A 20,526-nucleotide genomic window follows, 5' to 3' on the forward strand; every position below is an offset into this window, starting at 1 on the left:
TCAAGATAATATTTGTATTTTATTGGATCTGCATTTACATTGGGAGCTTCTCTTTAGGGTGTACCATATAAATTGATACCCTTAATAGGACNTATTTTATTGGATCTGCATTTACATTGGGAGCTTCTCTTTAGGGTGTACCATATAAATTGATACCCTTAATATAGATGATTACGATCATAGGATGAGACTATATGCATTTTACACCCTGTAGTCCTTATATATTTTCATGCTGGTCTATGGAGTTCTAATATGTTAATGTTTTACCCTGTAGTCCTTCTATGTTCATGTTACACCCTGTAGTCCTAATATGATAAGATAAGATAAGATAAAGTGTATTGCTAAAATAAATGTATCTGTATACAGATAGAGTTTACAATCACAAAATTGATGATTATATTAACATATGTTACACCCTGTAGTCCTAATATAATAATATAAAGATATTGATCTAATCACGAGACAAGGACAGTAATCTAATTCCCAGGGAATAAATATAATGTATTTAATACGGTTCCTCTCTTATATTCTTCAGCTATTCTTTTCAATTACATTAAAGTAAAGAAAACACGTTCACCTTGCCTTCAACCTGAGATAAAAACAAGATTCAAGAACATTCTTTAATTGGGCCATTAAAATGCGTGTCTTCCTTGTACAAAAGCTAAAATGTTAAATTCTTATTAAAGTTGAATAAATTAGAAATTGTTTAGTAAGACTAAGAGCTAGCATTAAAAAAAAAAACCCAAAAAAAGAAAAATATTTGATCTCAGATCAAGTCACTTTTTCTGGGTATACTTTTTATATTTATAGTTGAGCAAGAAATTGAGGTATAAAAGACAGTTCTAGATCGATTACAGTTGTTTTTCTATAAATCTATTTTTCTTTTGTTTGTTTAGTTTTACCTATTTACTTACACAGTGGTCCCAATAAACATATGGGAATTTAGAGTCAAAAGTGTATCAAAAAGAGGTTGTATGGTCTTTCATCTTTTGACCTTTTCAAATAATCGGCAAGCTTCTTTGTACCACAACAATTCTATCTATATATCTACACAATTTTGATTTTGTTTTGAAAATTAGTTCTTAGCAACCTTCTTAATATTTTCGTTCATCTTTAGAATAAAAATGGCAGACCACCATTTGGAAATCCCAAGATTATGAATTACTATTAATAATTGATACTAGAAATAAAATACGCTATAACTAAAACAAAAATACAATCATAACCAGGAAAACTAGGTCTTAAACAGATATTTATTTTGTCTGTGTGTTCGTATATGATTGTAAAAAGTAATACTCTGAACCTCGGTATACATAGCTAATAATCAATATTAGTTTAGAGAACATTTCATTTATTCATATCTTTATTCAACTACATAGCATGAGATAATACAAATAAAAAATCACAACCCGCCTAACCAGAGTAGGTTGTTTCCGCCTCTAATCAATTGTTGAACTGAAGCTCTTGATCAATCCTATCAGCCTCCCTATCTGCTTGTTCAGCCTAGAAAATCAAATAATAAATCAAACTGGATCCTGTACTGATGAATTGGTAGTCTGGCAAAATGTCAGATGTGTGTGGCAAGCAAAAACAATAGTTTTAAATATTTAATTAAGGTAGCCAAAGTCGTAAATAACTAATATTTTGATAAAAAAATATAACAGCTTCATCTGTGAATTGTAAATACTTATTTCGAGCCAAGCTTTGTACAGTCATAGTGGGATTGGCATATGGTCATAGGGCATCCATAAAGAATTTTTGCACAGATTTAATATTGAAAGAATTTAAATTGAAAAGGTTTTTAAAAATTGACACGCCCCATTATAAACTTACAGAGGGTATACAATATACAGGATTACGGTGTTAGCATTTTCCCAAGGGGGACTTCCCAAGTGACAATGTCCCAAGTGGGAACTTCCCAGATGCGCAATTTCCCAAGCGTCAACTTTCCAAAGGTTAGGTTAAGCCTTCTGAAGTGTTGAAGGCTAAACAGGGGCCTAGCGCTGCGGCTAGAACAGTCTAGGGTGCCAAGCGCCGTGGCTAGGACGGACTTGGGAAGTTTTCATTTGGGTAAATACCCTTTGAAAGTTTTTTCTTGGGAATGAACTTCCCAGATGTGCAATTTCCCAAGCGGCAACTTTCCAAAGGTTAGGTTAAGCCTTCTGAAGTGTTGAAGGCTAAACAGGGGTCTAGCGCTGCGGCTAGAACAGTCTAGGGTGCCAAGCGCCGTGGCTAGGACAGACTTGGGAAGTTTTCATTTGGGTAAATACCCTTTGAAAGTTTTTTCTTGGGAAACGGCCTTTGGGAAAGTACCTAACAAGGAAGTGCTTAGTATCCGGATCCGTTGGATCTGCAAGATTTTGGCTTCCTGGATCCGGATCTGGATCTGCAAAAATATGCGAATCCCTGGATCCAAGAAGCAAAATATCAACCAAAAACTGCACAAAAAAATGTTTACTCTTGAGTCAAACCCCAAATATGAACTATTAAAGAAAGAGAGATTATAAAATTATCTTAATTTCTGAATGGTTCATCAAGTTTTAGCATAAAAATAAGCGAAAAAATTAGACAAAAAATTTGAAAATCGGTAAATATTAAAGAAATAACCTGGATAACCCCCCCCCCCCATCCGCCCCACCTGCTGATCTGCAATATCTGCTTCCTCTTTAATCCTTGATATATCCGGAGTCAGTCGATCCACTTCCGCCCTGCGGTAATATATTTTTTTATCAAGGGACTGTATACAGTTTTTAAGCGAGTTTAGGCTACGTTTGATAAAAATATGTATCTTTATAAAAATAAGAATTAAGAAATAATTCAGTTCCACTTTTTTAATTAACTGTTAATGTCATCATGTTTCAAAAGAATGGATTTCTACAGCAAGAATGTGATCATGTTTCAAAAGAATGGATTTCTACAGCAAGAATGTGATCATGTTTCAAAAGAATGGATTTCTACAGCAAGAATGTGATCATGTTTCAAAAGAATGGATTTCTACAGCAAGAATGGGTTGAAAAATTATTTGAAAAGCTAAAATTAAGGTTAATAAAAACCCCCACTAACGAAAAATATTTGAATATATTTTTTGAATATCATAAGTTCACATTAAAGCTAAAAAATATACAGGGTAACGTTGAAAACGGGGAATAAGGGTCTACAGAATCGTTTGTAATCAGATTTTCAAATCACTCAATCGGAAACTTTAGGAGTCTATAAAATTGTTTAATTTTTAATCTACAAGCCTAAAAATGGGTATATTGAATCGGAAACTGCACTTAAATTTTAAAAATGGTTTAAATCTTGATAATCCGATTACAAACGAGTCAGTTCACCCTTATTCCCCGTTTTCAAAGACACCCGGTATATTTTTTACCTAAATCTTGCTACTCTTTCTCTCTTCTCTTCAGATTCTCTAAATAAAATAACATTCTAAATAATTGTTTTGTTTCATAAACTTCCAGGAAAAAAATTATGAGTAAAGGTGGGTTTTAATTTTTTTTAGTTTTTGGTTTCTCAAAATTTTTAAAAACCTACAAATCATGGCAATTAAAGGGAGTGACCGGCAATGTATGGTAGTTGAACTAAGAATGTGGCATTGTGGAGAAATTTTTTAGGATTCGTTTGAAACATATTAAACGTTTTAATGATGTATAACTTTTTGAGCACAAAGTTGACTATCAAAATCATCTATTTGGGCAGTTACGTTTTAAAACTCGATTTTTTAATTATTAAATAACGACGACAAAATTTTTTTTTTTTAATCTACAGAAAACTTTATAGATGTTAAGGAACGTATTTCTCAATAGAAATGTTCTCAATAAATCAATGTTGCATAAATTATTATTTTTTCATTCCAGGAAATCTACAAAAAAAAAGTTAGTGAACAATGAGACATTACAGAAATCAACAACTGAATAAGATTACTTATTTTCGATAAAAAATAGTTTATTTTAGTTAAATCTACAGAAGATGTTAGTGAACAATGAGACATTACAGAAACCAATAACTGAATAAGATTACTAATTTTCTATGATATTAGATAATTTTTATTTTATCAATCCTAAACAATTAATTAGATTACTGTAAAATTTTTACTACATTTTTCGTCATTGTTATTGAATAACGTTTTTTTTAACAGATTTTCAAAATCATCCCTCAAAAATGATCAATCTATGATGACTTTACAGATTTAATTTGCACCCTTTATGAACAAATATGTACCGTAAATAGGTCTCATAGGTCCAAATAATTCATAAAACATTTCTCAACAATACTACATTTTTAGTTCAACTACCATACATTGCTGGTCACTCCCTTTAAAAGAAAAACGAGTATTATATTGAAAATACTGGAGTTTTGGGCAGATTAACTAATTGCGGTATGTGCGCGAAATACTTCATACATATATATATTAAATTATACATATATATATATATACATGAATGGTTTAATAGTAAATTGGTATATTTTTTTCTTTCTATGCTTATGGTTAAACAAAATAATATTAAACCTCCTTTTTTCCTGCAGCTGACTTCTTAGTTCGGTCAACTGGAATACAAAGATAGGTTAGAAGATAGGATTTAAGTTGGAGAATACAGTGAGAACCTGAAAACTCAGGATTAGGAAGACGACTTTTTGACCCAATTTATGCCTTTAAAAGACAGCAATTGTGCATTAAAACACAGAATCATTTAACTTAATAATTAATCAAATAAGTTGCTAGTATATATGTGTGATATCATCAAATACACTCCAGTGTAGTTGTTCTGTCGTCTTCCTATTCCACATTTTTCTGGTTTTCATTGTATTTTAGTTTAGAAAACAAGCAGGAAGTAGATCAACAAGTTAATCTCTCAGAGGGACTTGAACTAGACTAAAAGAAGTACTTACTATCTCCTGGCATAGTTAAAATATGTACAGAGAGAGGGGAGATGAGACTATGTAGAAGTAACAAAATTAAAGAAATTTAGATGGAAGAATTGGGGGGGGGGGAGTAATGGACTGGGGCCTCCCCCTAGAACCACCTTTGTTTACCTTATTTTGGGTATCAGCGATTATTTGTCTCAGATCACCACTTAAATAAGAATTAAGTATTTAAATTGTGTTTTTGTCCGCTCTGAAAAAAAATAGTTCTATTTCAATCCAATTATTTTGGGCAAAGTTACCAATTTTGTAATAATTTCGCGTGAAAATGAGATTTTTACTTCATTGCTCAGCAAATAGATCAATTCAAGCCGTTTAATGAAATAGTGATGGAATCCAAAATCCAGTATTAATGAAATATTGCATAATAAATAGTGTTAGGTATTAGGTATTAGATATACCATTAAAATTGTATTACAGGGTGTCCCACGAAACATGACAGTTGGTGAATTGTTTTGAATGTCCTCTTCCATATGCTGTAATAGATATAAAAGACTTTTTGCAGTTTATTTAGGTTTAAAAAACTTTACTCAAATATATTTTGCTTAGAAATCAATTTTACTATAATATGGATGCCATCAAATAAGTATTATTATTCTCTTTGGCAACAAACACCTTGACATATCAGGAAAGAAGACATTTTAAGCTATTCACCAATTGTCATGTTTCGTGGGACACCCTGTATATTACTGTATTTCAGTAACCGGCACTAATATACAGGGTGTCCACCAAACATGACAGTTGGTGAATAGTTTAAAATGTCTTCTTCCATAATTTGTTATGAAGAATTCATACCAAAGAAAAGAAAAAAACATTTTATAGCAGGTATATTATTTTTAAGTATAAATTATTTCAAAGTTAAAAAATTTTGATCAATAGAATTTTTTTGACGAACTAAACTGCAAAAAGTCTTTAATATCTAATGTAGTATATGGAAGAAGACATTCAAAACTATTCACCAATTATCATGTTTCGTGTGACACCCTGTATTTGCTTTGCTTGTCTGTTTGTCCGTTGGTATCCAATAAACTTAAAAACGGCTGAACCCATCCGGCCCAAAGAGACTCACCCAAAGCTGGTGTCGTCTTGAATCTGAGACTGTAGGTCCTGAATATTGGCCTTGTTCTCCTGTATTTCACTGAGAAAATAAGTATTTCATTCAAAATTTGACATATTTAGAAAAACCTCGACTCAAGAAAAAATACTTAAAGCACTTAAAAGGGACTTTTAACCTGAATTCAATTGACTAGCGTGGTAATGCCCCACTCATATCGGTACCCTTGAAACTATTTATGATCAATAAATACTTAAAAATGAAGATAATTTCCTTTGTTTAGGTTTAAATGTGTTTATATCTGATAATTCCTATCATGTATTTTCCTGCAGTAGAAGTGCGGAAGTCACTTGAATTGCGTAGAGAAACCACAGTTGATTATTATCTGTTTTCAAATAAAAACTGAAATATTTATATCTAATTAATACTTGATCAGACAAAACTTTTAAGGTACCGTTGTGAATCGGACATTGGCATCTGTCAACAGAGGTTCACTTGAAATTACTCTTACAGTCCCTTTAATCTTTAATCTACCAAAATCTGAAAATGAATTAAATAAAGGAGTGTGTATTGTGTTAATTAAATAGGATTTATATAATTTCATAAAAATTTTATAAAATCCGCGAACTTTTTTTGTGTTTGTTTTACATTGTTTACAAAGACAAAATGTACACAACTGAACTAAAAGCCTAGTAAAACAAATTTGAGGATGAAAGAAATATTCCCAAAGATGTTGATCAGCTTGTCTATTAAGCTCTTCTGCTTCATTCAACCTAGAATTAACACATACTAGCTAAAGAGGACAGAGGAACAATCAAGGGGGAAAGGAACCGTCAAAGGGAAAAGGAACCGTCAAAGGGAAAAGAAACCATCAAAGGTTCGGAGAAAGGAACCATCAAAGACGAAAGAAACCGTCAAAAGGGAAACGTACAATCAAAAAAGGAAAGAACTCTCTTAAAGTGAAAAAGTGGCAGGTTTCAAATTCAAATGTTTCGAAACATGGTTATACTCTAGAAAATACTTACAGTTGTTCCACCAGTTGAAGGATTGGATTAGCTTGTGCCATATTTCCATGGGATCTGTGGTCTATTCCAGAAATACAGCTCTGCCCAGCCTAAAATAGAAAGTTTTTTATCAGACTGTTTAAGAAAGTAAATTCGGAAATAAATTAAAATTAAAGGCCTTCCATATCACATTTTATGTATTAATGTACAAACCTCGCCACACAGCCTCTCAGCTTCTCTTTTCTTATCCTCTGCCTTCTGTCTGAGGTCAGCCTCCTTAGCCTGGAGCTCATTGGACATATCTCTACAATTAGAAACTGGAAATAAATTCATTAAAAAACATCCAGAGAAGGGAAGGTTAAAGGCCAGTCAGAAGTTTAAAAAGAAAAGTAAAATGAAAATAAAGCTAGTGATATAAAGTGAGATAAGGTGAGATTGGTAAGTTAAAGAGAGATAAAGTGAGTAAAAGTTAAAATAAAGTGAGATAAAGTAAGTAAAAGTTAAAATTAAATGAGATAAAGTAAGTGAAAGTTAAAAGAAAGAGAGATAAAGTGAGATAAAGTGAGATAAAGTGAGATAAATTGAGATAAAGTGAGATAAAGTGAGATAAAGTGAGTAAAAGTGAAAGTAAAGTGAGATAAAGTGAGATATAGTTAGATAAAGTGAGATAAAGTAAGATAAAGTGAGATGAATTGAGATAAAGTGAGATAAAGTGAGTAAAAGTGAAATTAAAGTGAGATAAAGTGAGATAAAGTGAGATAAAGTTAGATAAAGTGAGATAAAGTGAGTAAAAGTGAAAATGAAGTGAGATAAAGTTAGTAAAAGTGAAAGTAAAGTGAGATAAAGTGAGTAAAAGTGAAAATGAAGTGATATAAAGTACTATGGTTACCTATTTTTTTTGATTTTTTCCTCTGTACGGGTGAGCTCTAAATTTAAAAATTTATTATTTTACAAGATTTATTTTTGTTGAAAAAGCAATAATATTTTACCGGGTATAAAGTCTATCAGTTGATTTTCTCTCCTAGTATCCCAAGCTTCTAATCTATAATTACAGATCAAAATTAATTTATTTGTGAAAATATTAATTAATTAACTTGGATAAGATATTTACCTTCAATTCGAATAAACACTACAAATTATATTTTAGAAAAAAAAGTTTAGAATTTTATTTGGATTTTGCATGCAATATTTGCTGAAAAAGTTGATGCACACAAATATGTTTCTCCAATTTGCATTGGTTTGCACCACACTTACTTAAACGCAAATATGCAAAATTTAGAAAACTTGCTCAAAATTGTAAAAAATAAATGTGTTTTTGATCCAGAAATCCTAATTTTTCTGCGTAACCAAATATCAAATTATAATCATCTAATTTTGTCAAATAAAATAAATGGACATATATGTAGAATAATTTCTAAAATATTAAAGGTTCTTACCGTTCTATATCACGTAACTGACTGTCCAAATAATTAGCTTGAGCACTCATTCTCTCCTGATCACTGCAGAATAGATAGATAGATAGCTAGTTAGTATTGAAAAACCCACCTGAAATATCCGTTAAAACTGGAGTTTACAGATATTAAGTAGGAGAACTGGAGTTTACAGATAGAAAGTAGGAGAACTACAGTTTACAGATAGAAAGTAGGAGAACTGGGGTTTACAAATAGAAAGTAGGAGAACTAGAGTTTACAGATAGAAAGTAGGTGAACTGGAGTTTACAGATTAAAAGTAGGAGAACTGAAGTTTACAGATAGAAAGTTGGAGAACAATGGTTTACATGTAGAAGTTGTGAGAACTGGAGTTTACAGATTGAGAGTATGAGAAATGGAGTTTGTAAACCTATAGTTGTTTAACAAATAAGAGAAATTATGCATGACGCGCCATAAATCATGAATTACAACATCCATAATCCATAATTATGATATCATGATAGAGTTGGGGTAGGGGCTGGACAGAAATATAGAATAGTATTGTCTTCTGATTAAACAAATATATTTACTTTTGAAGGTCAGCAGCATGACTCCTTTTACAATCAGCTTCTGCTCGAAGCTTCCTGGACACAAAAATTAAATTTAAAGGGATTGACTGGCAATGTATGGTAGTTGAACTGAGGAGGTATTATTGTGGAGAATTTGTTTGAGATTCATTTGAGACATATAAAACGTTTTAATGATGCATAATTTCTGAGCTTCAAAATTATCCATTTGGGTGCTTACGTTTTGAAAATCGATTTTTTTAAAATATTAAATAACGACGACAAAACAATTTTACAGTAAACAAATTTTACAGTAAAATAATTCAATGTTTTGGAACATATTTCTTAATGAAAATGTTCTCAATAAATCAATGTTAAAATGAATTATTTTTTTTCAGCATTATATTGAATTTCTTATCATTTTTTAATTTTAATGTTGTCTTTTCAAAAAAAATTCCAGGAATTTGCTACAGAAAAGCTTTTGAACAATGAGACATTTCAGAAACCAATAACTGAATAAAATTACTTATTTTCTATAATAATAGATAATTTTTAATTTCTCAACCTGTTCCTAAACAACTAATTAATTTACTGTAGAATTCTTACCACATTTTTCGTTGTCGTTATTAAATAATTTTTTTAGAACCGATTCTCAAAATCATCCCTCAAAAATGAACAATCTATGAGGATCTTGAAGATTGAATTAGCGCTCTTGCTGAACAAATATGGACCGTAAAAAAGTCTCATAGGTCTCAAATGATTCCTAAAAAAATTCTCCCCAAATACTACATTCTCTGCAGGGTTCAACTACCATACATTGCCGGTCACTCCCTTTATACAAAAATTAAAAATGCTTTATTCGAAAGCATATTTCAGTGGTAAAATAGACTTAGATATGTTTTCCTATATTAACCAACAAGTTTGGGTAATTAGTTGCATGTTTTAAATAGGTGAACATTATCTTAAAGTTTAGAATAAAAAATTAGTTATGTGATTTATTTAATAACCTGGCTTTTTCTCTTTGCTGGCTGCTCATTTTTCTATCTCAAAAACTTCAAAATATTCAATTTTTTTTAACATAACTCCTAAAACAGCTGCTGATGAGGCTAAATTAAGGCTCTCCCTCTTCTACTCAATTTTTTGCTCTACTGCTGACAACTGCTATAGGACTTGGGAGTCCGGCGAACATAAACTTTCAAGAAAAAACGGAAATAGGCGAAAAATGTTGCAAAATTTCACATTTTTTGTTAAAATCTTTCCATGAGAGCGTTGTAGCTGCAACAATTTACTTAGCAAAAAAAATGTAAAATTAATATCACTTATATATATATATATAAAGTTTTTTTTTCGCAATTTTTTTTACCTAACGAAATACGAAAAAATGGGAAATTTTCGTCGAACAAATGTGAAGCATAAGAAGTTTTCTTATATCTGTTTTTTTTCGTACGTTCATAATTCATGAAATGATTTTCTTCATATTTTGATTTGGGAACTCGGGAGACCTACGGGAATGTTCTTGGCTTGGTCTTAAGATTCTAAAAGGGTCGACTTAAAAAATGGAAAAAATAGTTTCCCAGTTAAATCGATCATGTGCGGCGGGAGTAATTAATAATTTCTATTCCGTATTTTTTTTCGCAAAATGTTTGCATTTATTCTCTCCGAAATTTTCGCATTTCTTTTTCCGCGAAAATTTTGTATTTTCGCCTATCTGATCAAAGCAAAATTTTGCAAAAAAAAGTGAAAAATGTTCGCATTTTTTTTGAACAAACGAAATTAGAAAAATGTGAAATTTTTTCGAAAAATCAGAAATTTTCGCTGGAAGCCCTAAATGGACCAAATAAGTCTGTAAAGATAAAAAAGTTACATTTTGATGATGTTTTATAGACAGGACATTTCATAGGCAGGATATTTAGATAGAATATTTCACAAATAGGACATTTCATAAACAGAACCGTTCATGGACAGGACTTTTCATAGGAAAGATATTTCAAAGATATGAAATTTAATAGTTGGGACATTTCACAGTTAGGACATTTCACAGCCAGGACATTTCATAAATAGGACATTTCATAGATGGGACATTGCATAAATAGGGCATTGCATAGACAGGACATTGCATAGATATGACATCGCATAGATAGAACATTGCATAGACAGGACATTCATAGCCAGGAAATATCATAGCCAGGTCATTTTATGGCCAGGACATTTCATAGACAGGACATTTCATAGCCAGGACATTTCATAGCCAGGACATTTCATAGCCAGGACATTTCATAGCCAGGACATTTCATAGCCAGGACATTCCACAGATAGGACATAACATAGATAGGAAATTTCATAGACAGGACATTGCATAGATAAGACATTTCATAGCCATGACATTTCATGAATAGGAAATTTCATAGGCAAAATATTTTATTGCCAGAGAAAATTTGTCCTTAATAAAGGAAAATATTGAAAATATTATTTAATAAAACATAGATAAATTAATGTATTAAAGTTGTTAATTCATTTATGTTGCTTAATGCAGCAAGATCCGGACAACTGTGAAATAGGAAGACGACTTCTAAACTCAAGTTAGGACTTAAACTAGTTCAATGAACATTAGACATAGCAATTGTACAGTGTAAATAGACCCTTTTCACTTAAATTGTGCTTTCCTATGTTACTAGTTAAAATATCTGCTTAGTAACAACATCATTGCTATAATGTCGTCTTTCTATTCCATTGTTTTCTGGTTTTCACTGTAGTAAAACTATTTTCATAATAACAGCATCGAATTCATCTTCCAAATTCCACTGTTTTAAGGTCTTGTATAAAATGCCTTTGGTATAGTTAACTGTATTATCGTATAGAGTATACTGCAGATGATTGACGTGTAAAAAGTACGATTTTTCTCAGCTGTTAGCTTCTGAACAAACGGAAATTCACCGTCAGTTCAGGGCTGTCAAATTATTAATTTCTCGAGAAACTGAACTTTATATAAGGCAAAGCAATGTATTTTCTGGAAAATTGTATTTTTTTAATTTCATAGATTTTCCAGTTTATTATATTATAATTATTATTATTGATTACATTATTTTTAGATTATTAAAATCATAAAATCAAATTCTATAAAAACATTAAAAAATATTCTAACATGATATCTGTCATTTTAAAAGTTTTCAGTCATTTGATATTTTTTCAAGTCCTAAACTATAAGTCTACATATTTTTAATTTCTGCTTTTGATATTGTCAACGAAATAGCACATGGTCACCCTGTGTATGTTGTCTGCACTAAGCATGAGCAATCACACATACAGGGTGTCCCACGAAAGAAACATGCCAGTTGGTGTATAGTTTTGATTGTTTTCTTTCATAAAGTGTATAAGACATTACAGTCATTTTGCAGTTTATTTCTTGTAAATTTTTTTTACTCAAATATAGTTTACTTTGAAATCAATTTTAATACAATATTACTACCTTATTAATCTCTTTGGTATCTAACAGCTTAACAAATTATGGAAGAAGACATTTAAACTTTTCACCCACTGTCATATTTCGTGGGACGGGGTATGTGTTGCACGCATTATACATATTCACGCAGGACACGCATAAAAACCAATTGCAGTAAAATTATGTCAAATTATAAAATAGGAATTTTTAATCTTTGCGCCACATTTCTTATCCTTTTATCTTTGCAACCCAATGTCGTAGACCTTAGATATTTCAAACAATGAATTCTAAAAGATAAAGTAATCGAATTGTTTAAAAAATCAAAGTACATTATTAGGCTGCAAAGATATAGGGATTAGAAAATTTAAGTTTGTGGTAAAGACTCAATTCTTTTGATGTCAGATTAAAACATTAAATCGCTTCTCTTTTTGAAAAGATGTAAATATTTTAAATCTATAAAATGCATCTAAATAAATTTTAACTGGGTGTAATAGCATGCAAAGAAATGTGAGCTACCATACCACAAAGTTGTACCACTAGTTTTCCATTAAATAGACCTAATAATAAATATTCTTTTGTCTGATTGGAATATTTTACGGAAATTCGCTTCCATGAAAATGCACTCCTTCAAAGCAGGCCCGTAAACAGGNAAGATATCTTAAAAAGTGATAAATTCTAAAAAACGTAGTAAAAATCCGTGAGAGAAATCACACAATTAAAATTAATTACTTTTTAGCTTGAAAATAAGAATATTTCAATCATTATTGACCAAGCAAAAATTAAAAGTTTTAAAAAATGCTGTCAAATAATCTAAGTTTGACATGTCAAAATTTTACACCATCACGTTCCAAAGATATAGGGATTGAAAAATTAGAATCCTGGCAAAAGTCAGATTCTTTCTTCACCTTTTTTTTACTTTTAATCTAAAACAAACAAACTAGCACACACTATGTGATTGTTCTTTATACAATACTAGTTTTGGAACCCAGCTTCATGCCTGCAGACTTTAGGACTTTAAGATTTTCCTGTAAAGACAACCCACTCAATTAAGAGCATTAAAACCAAGCTACGGACAGGGGCGTACGAGAGCATTTGTGTAGTGGGACGGGAGGGCACCTTTTTGTTCCCCCCCTTGGCAACATTAAAAACCCCGTTTTTGAAAAAATATTGATACTTTTTTTAACTATGTAAACTATTCGATAATATACACACTTCCATATAACAATTGTGAAGTGTTAATAAATTATTAATGTAATTTTCTTTAGTGGACTCATCATCAGACACTTTCTCTTAATACTGCGTATAAGCTTCAAAACGTTTCTTAAAAAATATCGATATTTTCTTAGAAACAATACATATTGTATAATTATAAAATTATAAAAATAATATCAAAGATATATTTAAACTTAAGGCAGTAATAATTAAAGCTTTTTTTCATGAAACTTTTTTAGTTAACGGCAGAAGTGATATTTTAAGGTATTTTTTATATGGGTGCCCTCCTCCTCCTGAGGGGTGTCCAGCTCAGGGAGGGCACGCGTCGTAGGGGGGTGGCCGCCCCTCCCTCGTACGCCCCTGGGAATGTGCAGATATTTAGTTTTAATAATACTATAATTAAATGATTATATGGAGCTCTTTAAAACTGTTCCCGCATATTCATGGCTATTAATTTATTTTCGCAAATACTGAGATTTACGTAAAATATATAAAACGGTAATGTTGATCCGCTCTACTGCCCCTCCGTCCTATTGCCCATCCGCTATACTGCCCATCCGACCTACTGCAACATCTGACCTACGACAGCTGTAGGTCGGATGGGCATATCTTCTTGCCCATCCGACCTATTCAGCAGCTTTTGTCATGCATATAGCGCAGTAGGGTAGACATCCGACCTATTCAGCAGCTTTTGTCATGCATATAGCGCAGTAGGGTAGAAATAAATAATTGTAGCTGTCAGACGGCCACTCAATTTTGTAGGTTGGATGGGCATATTTCGTATGTCGGATGGGCAATTTTTGTAGGGGGGCCGAGCGCTGCACGGCCATATAAGACCTTTAATTTTAACAATTTTTAATAAAATTCGTGTATATTTAAGGTTAGGTTAGGTTAAGCTCATTTCTGGGCCGAGCCCTGCGGCTAGGACGGGCTAGGGGGCCGAGCGCTGCGGCCATGAAAGACCTTTTATTCAACAATTTTTAAGAAAGTTAGTGTATATTTAGGGTTAGGTTAGGTTAAGCTCATTTCTGGGCCGAGCGCTGCGGCTAGGACAGGCTAGGGGGCCGAGCGCTGCGGCCACATGTCTGGGCTGACCTACGAAAAATGCCCATCCGACCTACGAAAAATGCCCATCCGACCTACGAAAAATGCCCATCCGACCTACGAAAAATGCCCATCCGACCTACGAAAAATGCCCATCCGACCTACGAAAAATGCCCATCCGACCTACAAAAAGTGCCCATCCGACCTACGAAAAATGCCCATCCGACCTACGAAAAGTGCCCATCCGACCTACAAAAAATGCCCATCCGACCTACGAAAAGTGCCCATCCGACCTACGAAAAATGCCCATCAGACCTACTAACGTGTCCAAGCGAAAGCTTAAAGTAGGTAGGATGCACCAATATGCTGTTTTTAATGTGCCCATCCGATCTACAGTGCATCGGACCTACCACAGCTGTAAAACCACGTGCTCGTAGGTCGGATGGGCAGTAGAGTGGATGGGCGTAGGTCCAAAAATACACCATCCTCAGGAAGATCGCAACTTCTTTCGGTTTCTTGTAGTCGTCTTACTTTAACACCTTCTCTTTAATAAAGCACATATTGCTGTTTTTAATCTAAATCCTTTTCTTGAGAACATTTGGCAAAAGTTATGAATTATGTTTGGCATGTTGCTTGGATATTATATAACCAATAGCTTGTATCTATGTAGTAAGAGTCTAGAGAAGAAAGATACAGTTTAAAACTTTATTCTTATTACTGATACCTTCACAATTTGTTTTCGATTTTGTTATATCATACATAATTTACTCATTTATAAAAAAAATATTTCAAACTAACTGTAATTCATTGGTGTCAGTAAAACAAAAAAACATGCGTTTGAAAACGTTTGCTAAGCAATAATTCATTTAGGGTCAATAATTAAGATAATATTTGAGCTGTTGCTTATTGTGGTTGATATCATTTTATATAATTTTATGGGTGTATATTTTTTAAGATCTGGGAAAAAGAATTAATTAAAAATCAAATCCAAGTTTTTTAAAAACTTTGATACTTTTTACCGAAAAATTAACTAATTTCCCCAATTCAGCGAAAATCAAACAAAATTTGATTTTTCATTTCCGTGCAAACATACTTCACTTATAGGAAAAACAAATGTTCAAGAAAGTATACACCCTTGTATTATTCCTTAGTCTTACTCCCATCTTGTTTTGTTTACTCCTTGCTAAGTTTCAGGCTCTGATAATGATTGTTATCGTAGAACACGTTCAAGGGAGGAAACTCATCAGCTCCTTCCCCACCTTCTATCTTGGTTACACTGTATTCCCTATATCAATCAATCAATCAATCAATTATTCAATCAATCAATCAATAAATCACTCAATAAATCAACTATTACCGGAAAAAAATCTAAATTAAATCTATAAATAACACAACTTATCAATCAACTAATACCGAAAAAAATCTAAATTAAATTTATAAATAACACAAATACAACAAATAATACAAATCAATCAATCAACAAATGAAACAAGCAAACATTAAATTTAAAAATCCATAAACATTTAAATCCTAATCTATCAATCCATCCATCAAATAATCAATCACTAGATCAAACAAATTTATCCCGAATCAGAGAATCCAAGCTAAAAAAAACATATTTTAAAAGATTATCATTAAAAAATCAATTATTGCCGCCGTATTCACCCATTAATGTTCAAATCTACATGTTTTTAATATAAAAAATCAATCTTTTTAATTTTAACCTTTTAGACCATTCCATTCATTTCTTTTTAACTCCATATTTCGAGAAATCAATCAATTTATCCTATGCAGTATTTTTACCTGGAATCGTCGGCCGGACAGGAATAGATGTTAATATTTCGTTGGAGGAATAAAGCGGTGGCGAGCACCATGACTCCACGATCATCAACCCATTGACCCTCCTAGGATTGAATCAAAATTAATATAAAGGTATTTAAGACCCATTCTACAAAAAAAAACTGTCACTTTTTGTCACTTTGGCCCATTACATTTTAGATTTAAACAGTACTCTTTAGCCATTCATCGGTATTAAAGGAAGAAATTGCCGTTTTTCTTTATATTTCTTTCAGTTTCCCTTCCGAAAATCACTTTCACAGAGAACCAAAATTAAAAATGATCAGTTTCGAGATTGCAAAACAGGGATAACTCCATCATTTTTGATGATACGTGAAAAAACATGTTCATGACACAACATGTTCTGTATCTAATCGGTCTATGTATCATCTATTCGTGAATAAAATTAAAATGTCATAAAAATCATTTTTTTTCAAATTGAATGAAAGAAAAGAAAATTTATAAATTGGGAAATGTTCCCAGAAAAACATAACCCATTAATAAAAAAAAAATTTTTTTTACACTATGTTACAAAGTTTTTAAAAAGATGATTTATTTCAAATTCATTGGATTACGTTGGGACGGCTTTTATCTGAAAAGTTAAGGAATTAACTTTATTTTTTGATTTACTTTCGATTCAAAGCCATTTATTATTCGAACAAAATTAAGTTAAAAAATGTATACCTATACATATTAGGAGGCGGGGGTCCAAATATGTAAACCTATACATATTAGGAGGCGGGGGTCAAAAAATGAATTTTCTTTGTTTAATACAAACCTTTCTCTGACGATGTGCTAGGTCTGAGAGTCCCCGAGGTTTCCCGAGAAAAACAATGTCAATCGTATTCTTTTTCACATCAGATGGTAAATTCTAAATAATTTTTAGAAAATGTTTAAATGAGAATATATTTACAAGAATAAGAACAGAATTCGGTGCGTATGATCCATTCCATTTTAAGTGGATCCGGATCTTGGATTCATTTATAAAAAATGGATCCGGATCCAGCTCACGAATATTTTTTAAAATCTGTAGTTCAGCATGCAGGGATGTATATTTTCTTTTTAAAAACTACCCCTTTAAACAAAAATGTTAGGCATTTTAAACGTATTATGTTTGTTTATTTGCAGTTCTGAATCCGAATAAATGGATTAATGGATCTACATTTTTGGATTTAAAAGGCTAAAATGTTGCAAATGAATCCAAATCCTAATCCTAAGAACTGAAACAAATAGTTTTTAATAACCTTTAAAGAGTCTGCCACTTGTTTCCGCAAATCCCAATGTTTCGTTGGTTTATTAGGGATTCCAAGCATCGAAACCTGGTCTGACATTGCTCTGTACCAACAGTTTCCGTCTCCTGAATAAATAAAGAGATAGAATGGATTCAAAGCATTGAAACCCGATCTGACATTGCTCTGTACCAACAGTTTCCGTCTCCTGAATAAATAAACAGATAGAATGGATTCAAAGCATCGAAACCTGGTCTGACATAGCTCTGTACCAACAGTTTCCGTCTCCTGAATAAATAAACAGATAGAATGGATTCCAAGCATCGAAACCTGGTCTGACATAGCTTTGTACCAACAGTTTCCGGCTCCTGAATAAATAAACAGATAGAATGGATTCCAAGCATCGAAACCTGGTCTGACATAGCTTTGTACCAACAGTTTCCGGCTCCTGAATAAATAAACAGATAGAATGGATTCCAAGCATCGAAACCTGGTCTGACATTTCTCTGTACCAACAGTTTCAGTCTCCTAAATATATACAGCTATTCGGGATTCCAAGCATCGAAACCGGGTTTGACATTGCCCTTTACCAACAGTTTCCGTCTCCAGAACTTAAACAGCCATTTGGATTCCAAGCATCGAATCCATGTCTGGTAAAGCCCTGTACCAAATATTTCCGTCTCCTGAAATAAAGATTAAGTCCAAATAAATATCGACATTGACTATAAAGCCTGTAGAAGACTTGCCTTTAAATGATCGATTTTCTTCCCAGAATTCTTCACACATAATTCTTTTTCAGAAAATCTTAGAGAAAATATACACCTCTGATCTTACCTTTCGTAACCGGGAAGGGTGAAAGAGGAAGTTTTGCTTTCTGAAGAAACTCTGCAATCTGTTTGAGGGCCAACCGTTCATCTTTATTCACAACAATCTCCTCGTCGTCAGTCAAATCTTTTTCCAAGGATTCTTTGACCTCTTTTTTCACGGATTTTCCAGTTTTCTTTGTTGCACCGTTACTAGGACTTGATTTTTGAACCTCCTCCTCCTTTTTTCCTTTCCCTTCTTCCTTCTTGTTGACTGGGCGTCCTTGCTTCCTTTTAACTTTATTCTCAGGCACGGGAGACCTGAAATATACAATTTGACAAAAAATACATTTAATTTACAATAACAATAAAAACCAGAATGATCTGATTTATTCTGTTTACCGCAGAATTTAAAATGCTTACTTAAATTACGGATAATTAAATTTTTATAATCTTTATATTTCTTGAAAAATACNTTAGGAACGAAACGCCTTTTAATATGACGCTAATATACAACATATGAAGCGATTAAGTGTTTAATCCGTAAAAATCAACTAACTAGTTTTCGTGATCTCTAATTGACCTTTCGAGATATCCTAAAAAATACAGATACTGATTTAACTGCTTTTGGAAAGGAAACAACCCCGAGAAATCCATGCCCAGGTCAGATATTGAAAACAAAGCCTATTTTCCCCCTTATTATAATTTTTATGCGAAAACACTGACATCAGCGTTGTGTATTTTTCCGATTTTTGATGATTTGTAAGGAAAATTTTTTTTTTCAATTTTTTTTTTTTCATTTATTCTTTTTTGATACTTTTACGATACTTTTTTTTAATAATTTTCCCCATTTCAGTGAATAAAACCTTAAAAAATGTTCACATGTATACAATAAATATCCCTGGTCCTACCTGGGTTTTAATTCTAACGGTGAATCTTGTTGATTTAATCGTGCTGGTCGTCCTCGTTTCCTCACCAAGCTTTCATTTACTGGAAATAATTCAAAATTTATTCTGAAATTTTCATTTTGAAATTTAGATCAAGCTTGATATAAAAACTATGTTCTGCTCAGAAATGAAACTCTTTTCTTCTTCTTTACCATTATTAAAAATGTGGCAGTTTGTTTAAAAATTTTATTTTACTGTATTCTGTTGCACTGTTGTAAATGTACTAAACGAAAAATTATATCTTTTCGAAATATTACCTTCAAAATTATATATTTAATTGTAAAAACGTACCGCACTGTAATAAATATTTAAATCATCAGAAATAAAGTTTCCGTTGACATTTTATTGCACCTTTTTCAATATATTTTACCTTTTAATAATATAAAAAATATATTAAAGATCAAGTTACGGGGGAGAAGTAAGTACTAAGTACCTGTTTTATTCATTGAATTTGAATCGAGAATTTGATCTACTGGACAGTTTTCAGGTTTATCCGTTCTAACTTCTGAATTTAAGACTGTACTAGCATCCTCATTAGTATTGCTGGGTACAGAGACGCCATCCTTAGGTTTATTTGTTCCTAGATCTTCCATCTTTATATCCTTCATGTCATTATTTTCTTTTAAACCCTTTTCTTCATTTCCCTCATTCTTATTTTTCTTCGGTCTTCCTCTCTTTCTCTTCGGGCTCGCTTCTCCTGATTGTGTGGAACTCTTAGAAGTTCCTCCTGGCTGTGCGGTACTCCAAGGAGTTCCTCCTGGCTTTGAGGTACTTCCCCTACCCGGGGATACAGGAGGGGAGTCCTCTTCTATATATCGAATAGGTCTCCCACGTTTCCTAAGCGATGTTTCAGAACCTGAACAGGTTCAATAAAAATTATATCTATATACATATATTTTGTGTTTGTTTGTTTGTCTGTTCGTTTGTATCCAATAAACGTCAAACGGCAGAAGAGATCTGGCCAAATTTTGCGTGGGACCTCACATGACCCCAGGGAAAGTTTATGGAACATTGAAAATGGAATAATTCACCGAAAATAGTTGGAATTTTTTAGAAAATG

At 32.2% G+C, this 20,526-nt stretch overlaps 2 protein-coding genes across 3 annotated transcripts; both read right to left on the reverse strand.

The window, feature by feature from the left end:
- Window positions 1–1,345: 1,345 nt before the first annotated feature.
- Window positions 1,346–9,967, reverse strand: LOC111711349 (cingulin). The gene is made up of 14 exons (XM_023485682.1): window positions 9,964–9,967; window positions 8,981–9,034; window positions 8,418–8,480; window positions 7,971–8,023; window positions 7,871–7,907; window positions 7,195–7,285; window positions 7,003–7,091; window positions 6,703–6,750; window positions 5,993–6,061; window positions 5,035–5,074; window positions 4,511–4,548; window positions 3,374–3,412; window positions 2,639–2,708; window positions 1,346–1,503 (listed from the first exon to the last, which is right to left on the reverse strand). The coding sequence occupies exons 3-14, from the start codon at window positions 8,465–8,467 to the stop codon at window positions 1,444–1,446; spliced, it is 684 nt and encodes a 227-aa protein (XP_023341450.1). The 5' UTR covers window positions 8,468–8,480; window positions 8,981–9,034; window positions 9,964–9,967; the 3' UTR covers window positions 1,346–1,443.
- Window positions 9,968–15,342: 5,375 nt separating this feature from the next.
- Window positions 15,343–20,345, reverse strand: LOC111711348 (uncharacterized). Of its 2 annotated transcripts, none has more exons than XR_002767227.1 (8): window positions 19,900–20,345; window positions 19,431–19,509; window positions 18,551–18,840; window positions 17,732–17,844; window positions 17,266–17,358; window positions 16,455–16,555; window positions 15,745–15,936; window positions 15,343–15,608 (listed from the first exon to the last, which is right to left on the reverse strand). XR_002767227.1 is itself a non-coding variant. In XM_023485681.1 (8 exons), exons 1-7 carry the CDS (start codon window positions 20,072–20,074, stop codon window positions 15,825–15,827), a joined length of 963 nt encoding a protein of 320 aa, XP_023341449.1. In that variant the 5' UTR covers window positions 20,075–20,345; the 3' UTR covers window positions 15,343–15,580; window positions 15,789–15,824. The 2 variants fall into 2 exon arrangements, 1 of the variants encoding a protein (XP_023341449.1); XM_023485681.1 differs by having other exon boundaries at window positions 15,343–15,580; window positions 15,789–15,936.
- Window positions 20,346–20,526: the final 181 nt, after the last annotated feature.

The sequence above is a fragment of the Eurytemora carolleeae genome, unplaced genomic scaffold (assembly GCF_000591075.1).
Source record: "Eurytemora carolleeae unplaced genomic scaffold, Eaff_2.0 scaffold374, whole genome shotgun sequence".
Taxonomy (NCBI): Eukaryota; Metazoa; Arthropoda; class Copepoda; order Calanoida; family Temoridae; genus Eurytemora; species Eurytemora carolleeae.

Bases quoted from the DNA above. Each gene is read 5' to 3' on its own strand.
- LOC111711349 (XM_023485682.1), bottom strand. From the start codon at position 8,467: ATGAGTGCTCAAGCTAATTATTTGGACAGTCAGTTACGTGATATAGAA. The intron at 6,062-6,702 runs GGAATATTTCTT...TTATTTTCTCAG, and splicing joins CAAGCTGATCAACATCTTTG to TGAAATACAGGAGAACAAGG. The intron at 3,413-4,510 runs GTTTAATATTAT...TATTTTATTTAG, and splicing joins CAGCTGCAGGAAAAAAGGAG to AGAATCTGAAGAGAAGAGAG.
- LOC111711348 (XM_023485681.1), bottom strand. From the start codon at position 20,074: ATGAAGGATATAAAGATGGAAGATCTAGGAACAAATAAACCTAAGGAT. The intron at 19,510-19,899 runs GTACTTAGTACT...AATTATTTCCAG, and splicing joins AAATTCAATGAATAAAACAG to TAAATGAAAGCTTGGTGAGG. The intron at 16,556-17,265 runs GTTTGTATTAAA...ATTCAATCCTAG, and splicing joins TAGCACATCGTCAGAGAAAG to GAGGGTCAATGGGTTGATGA.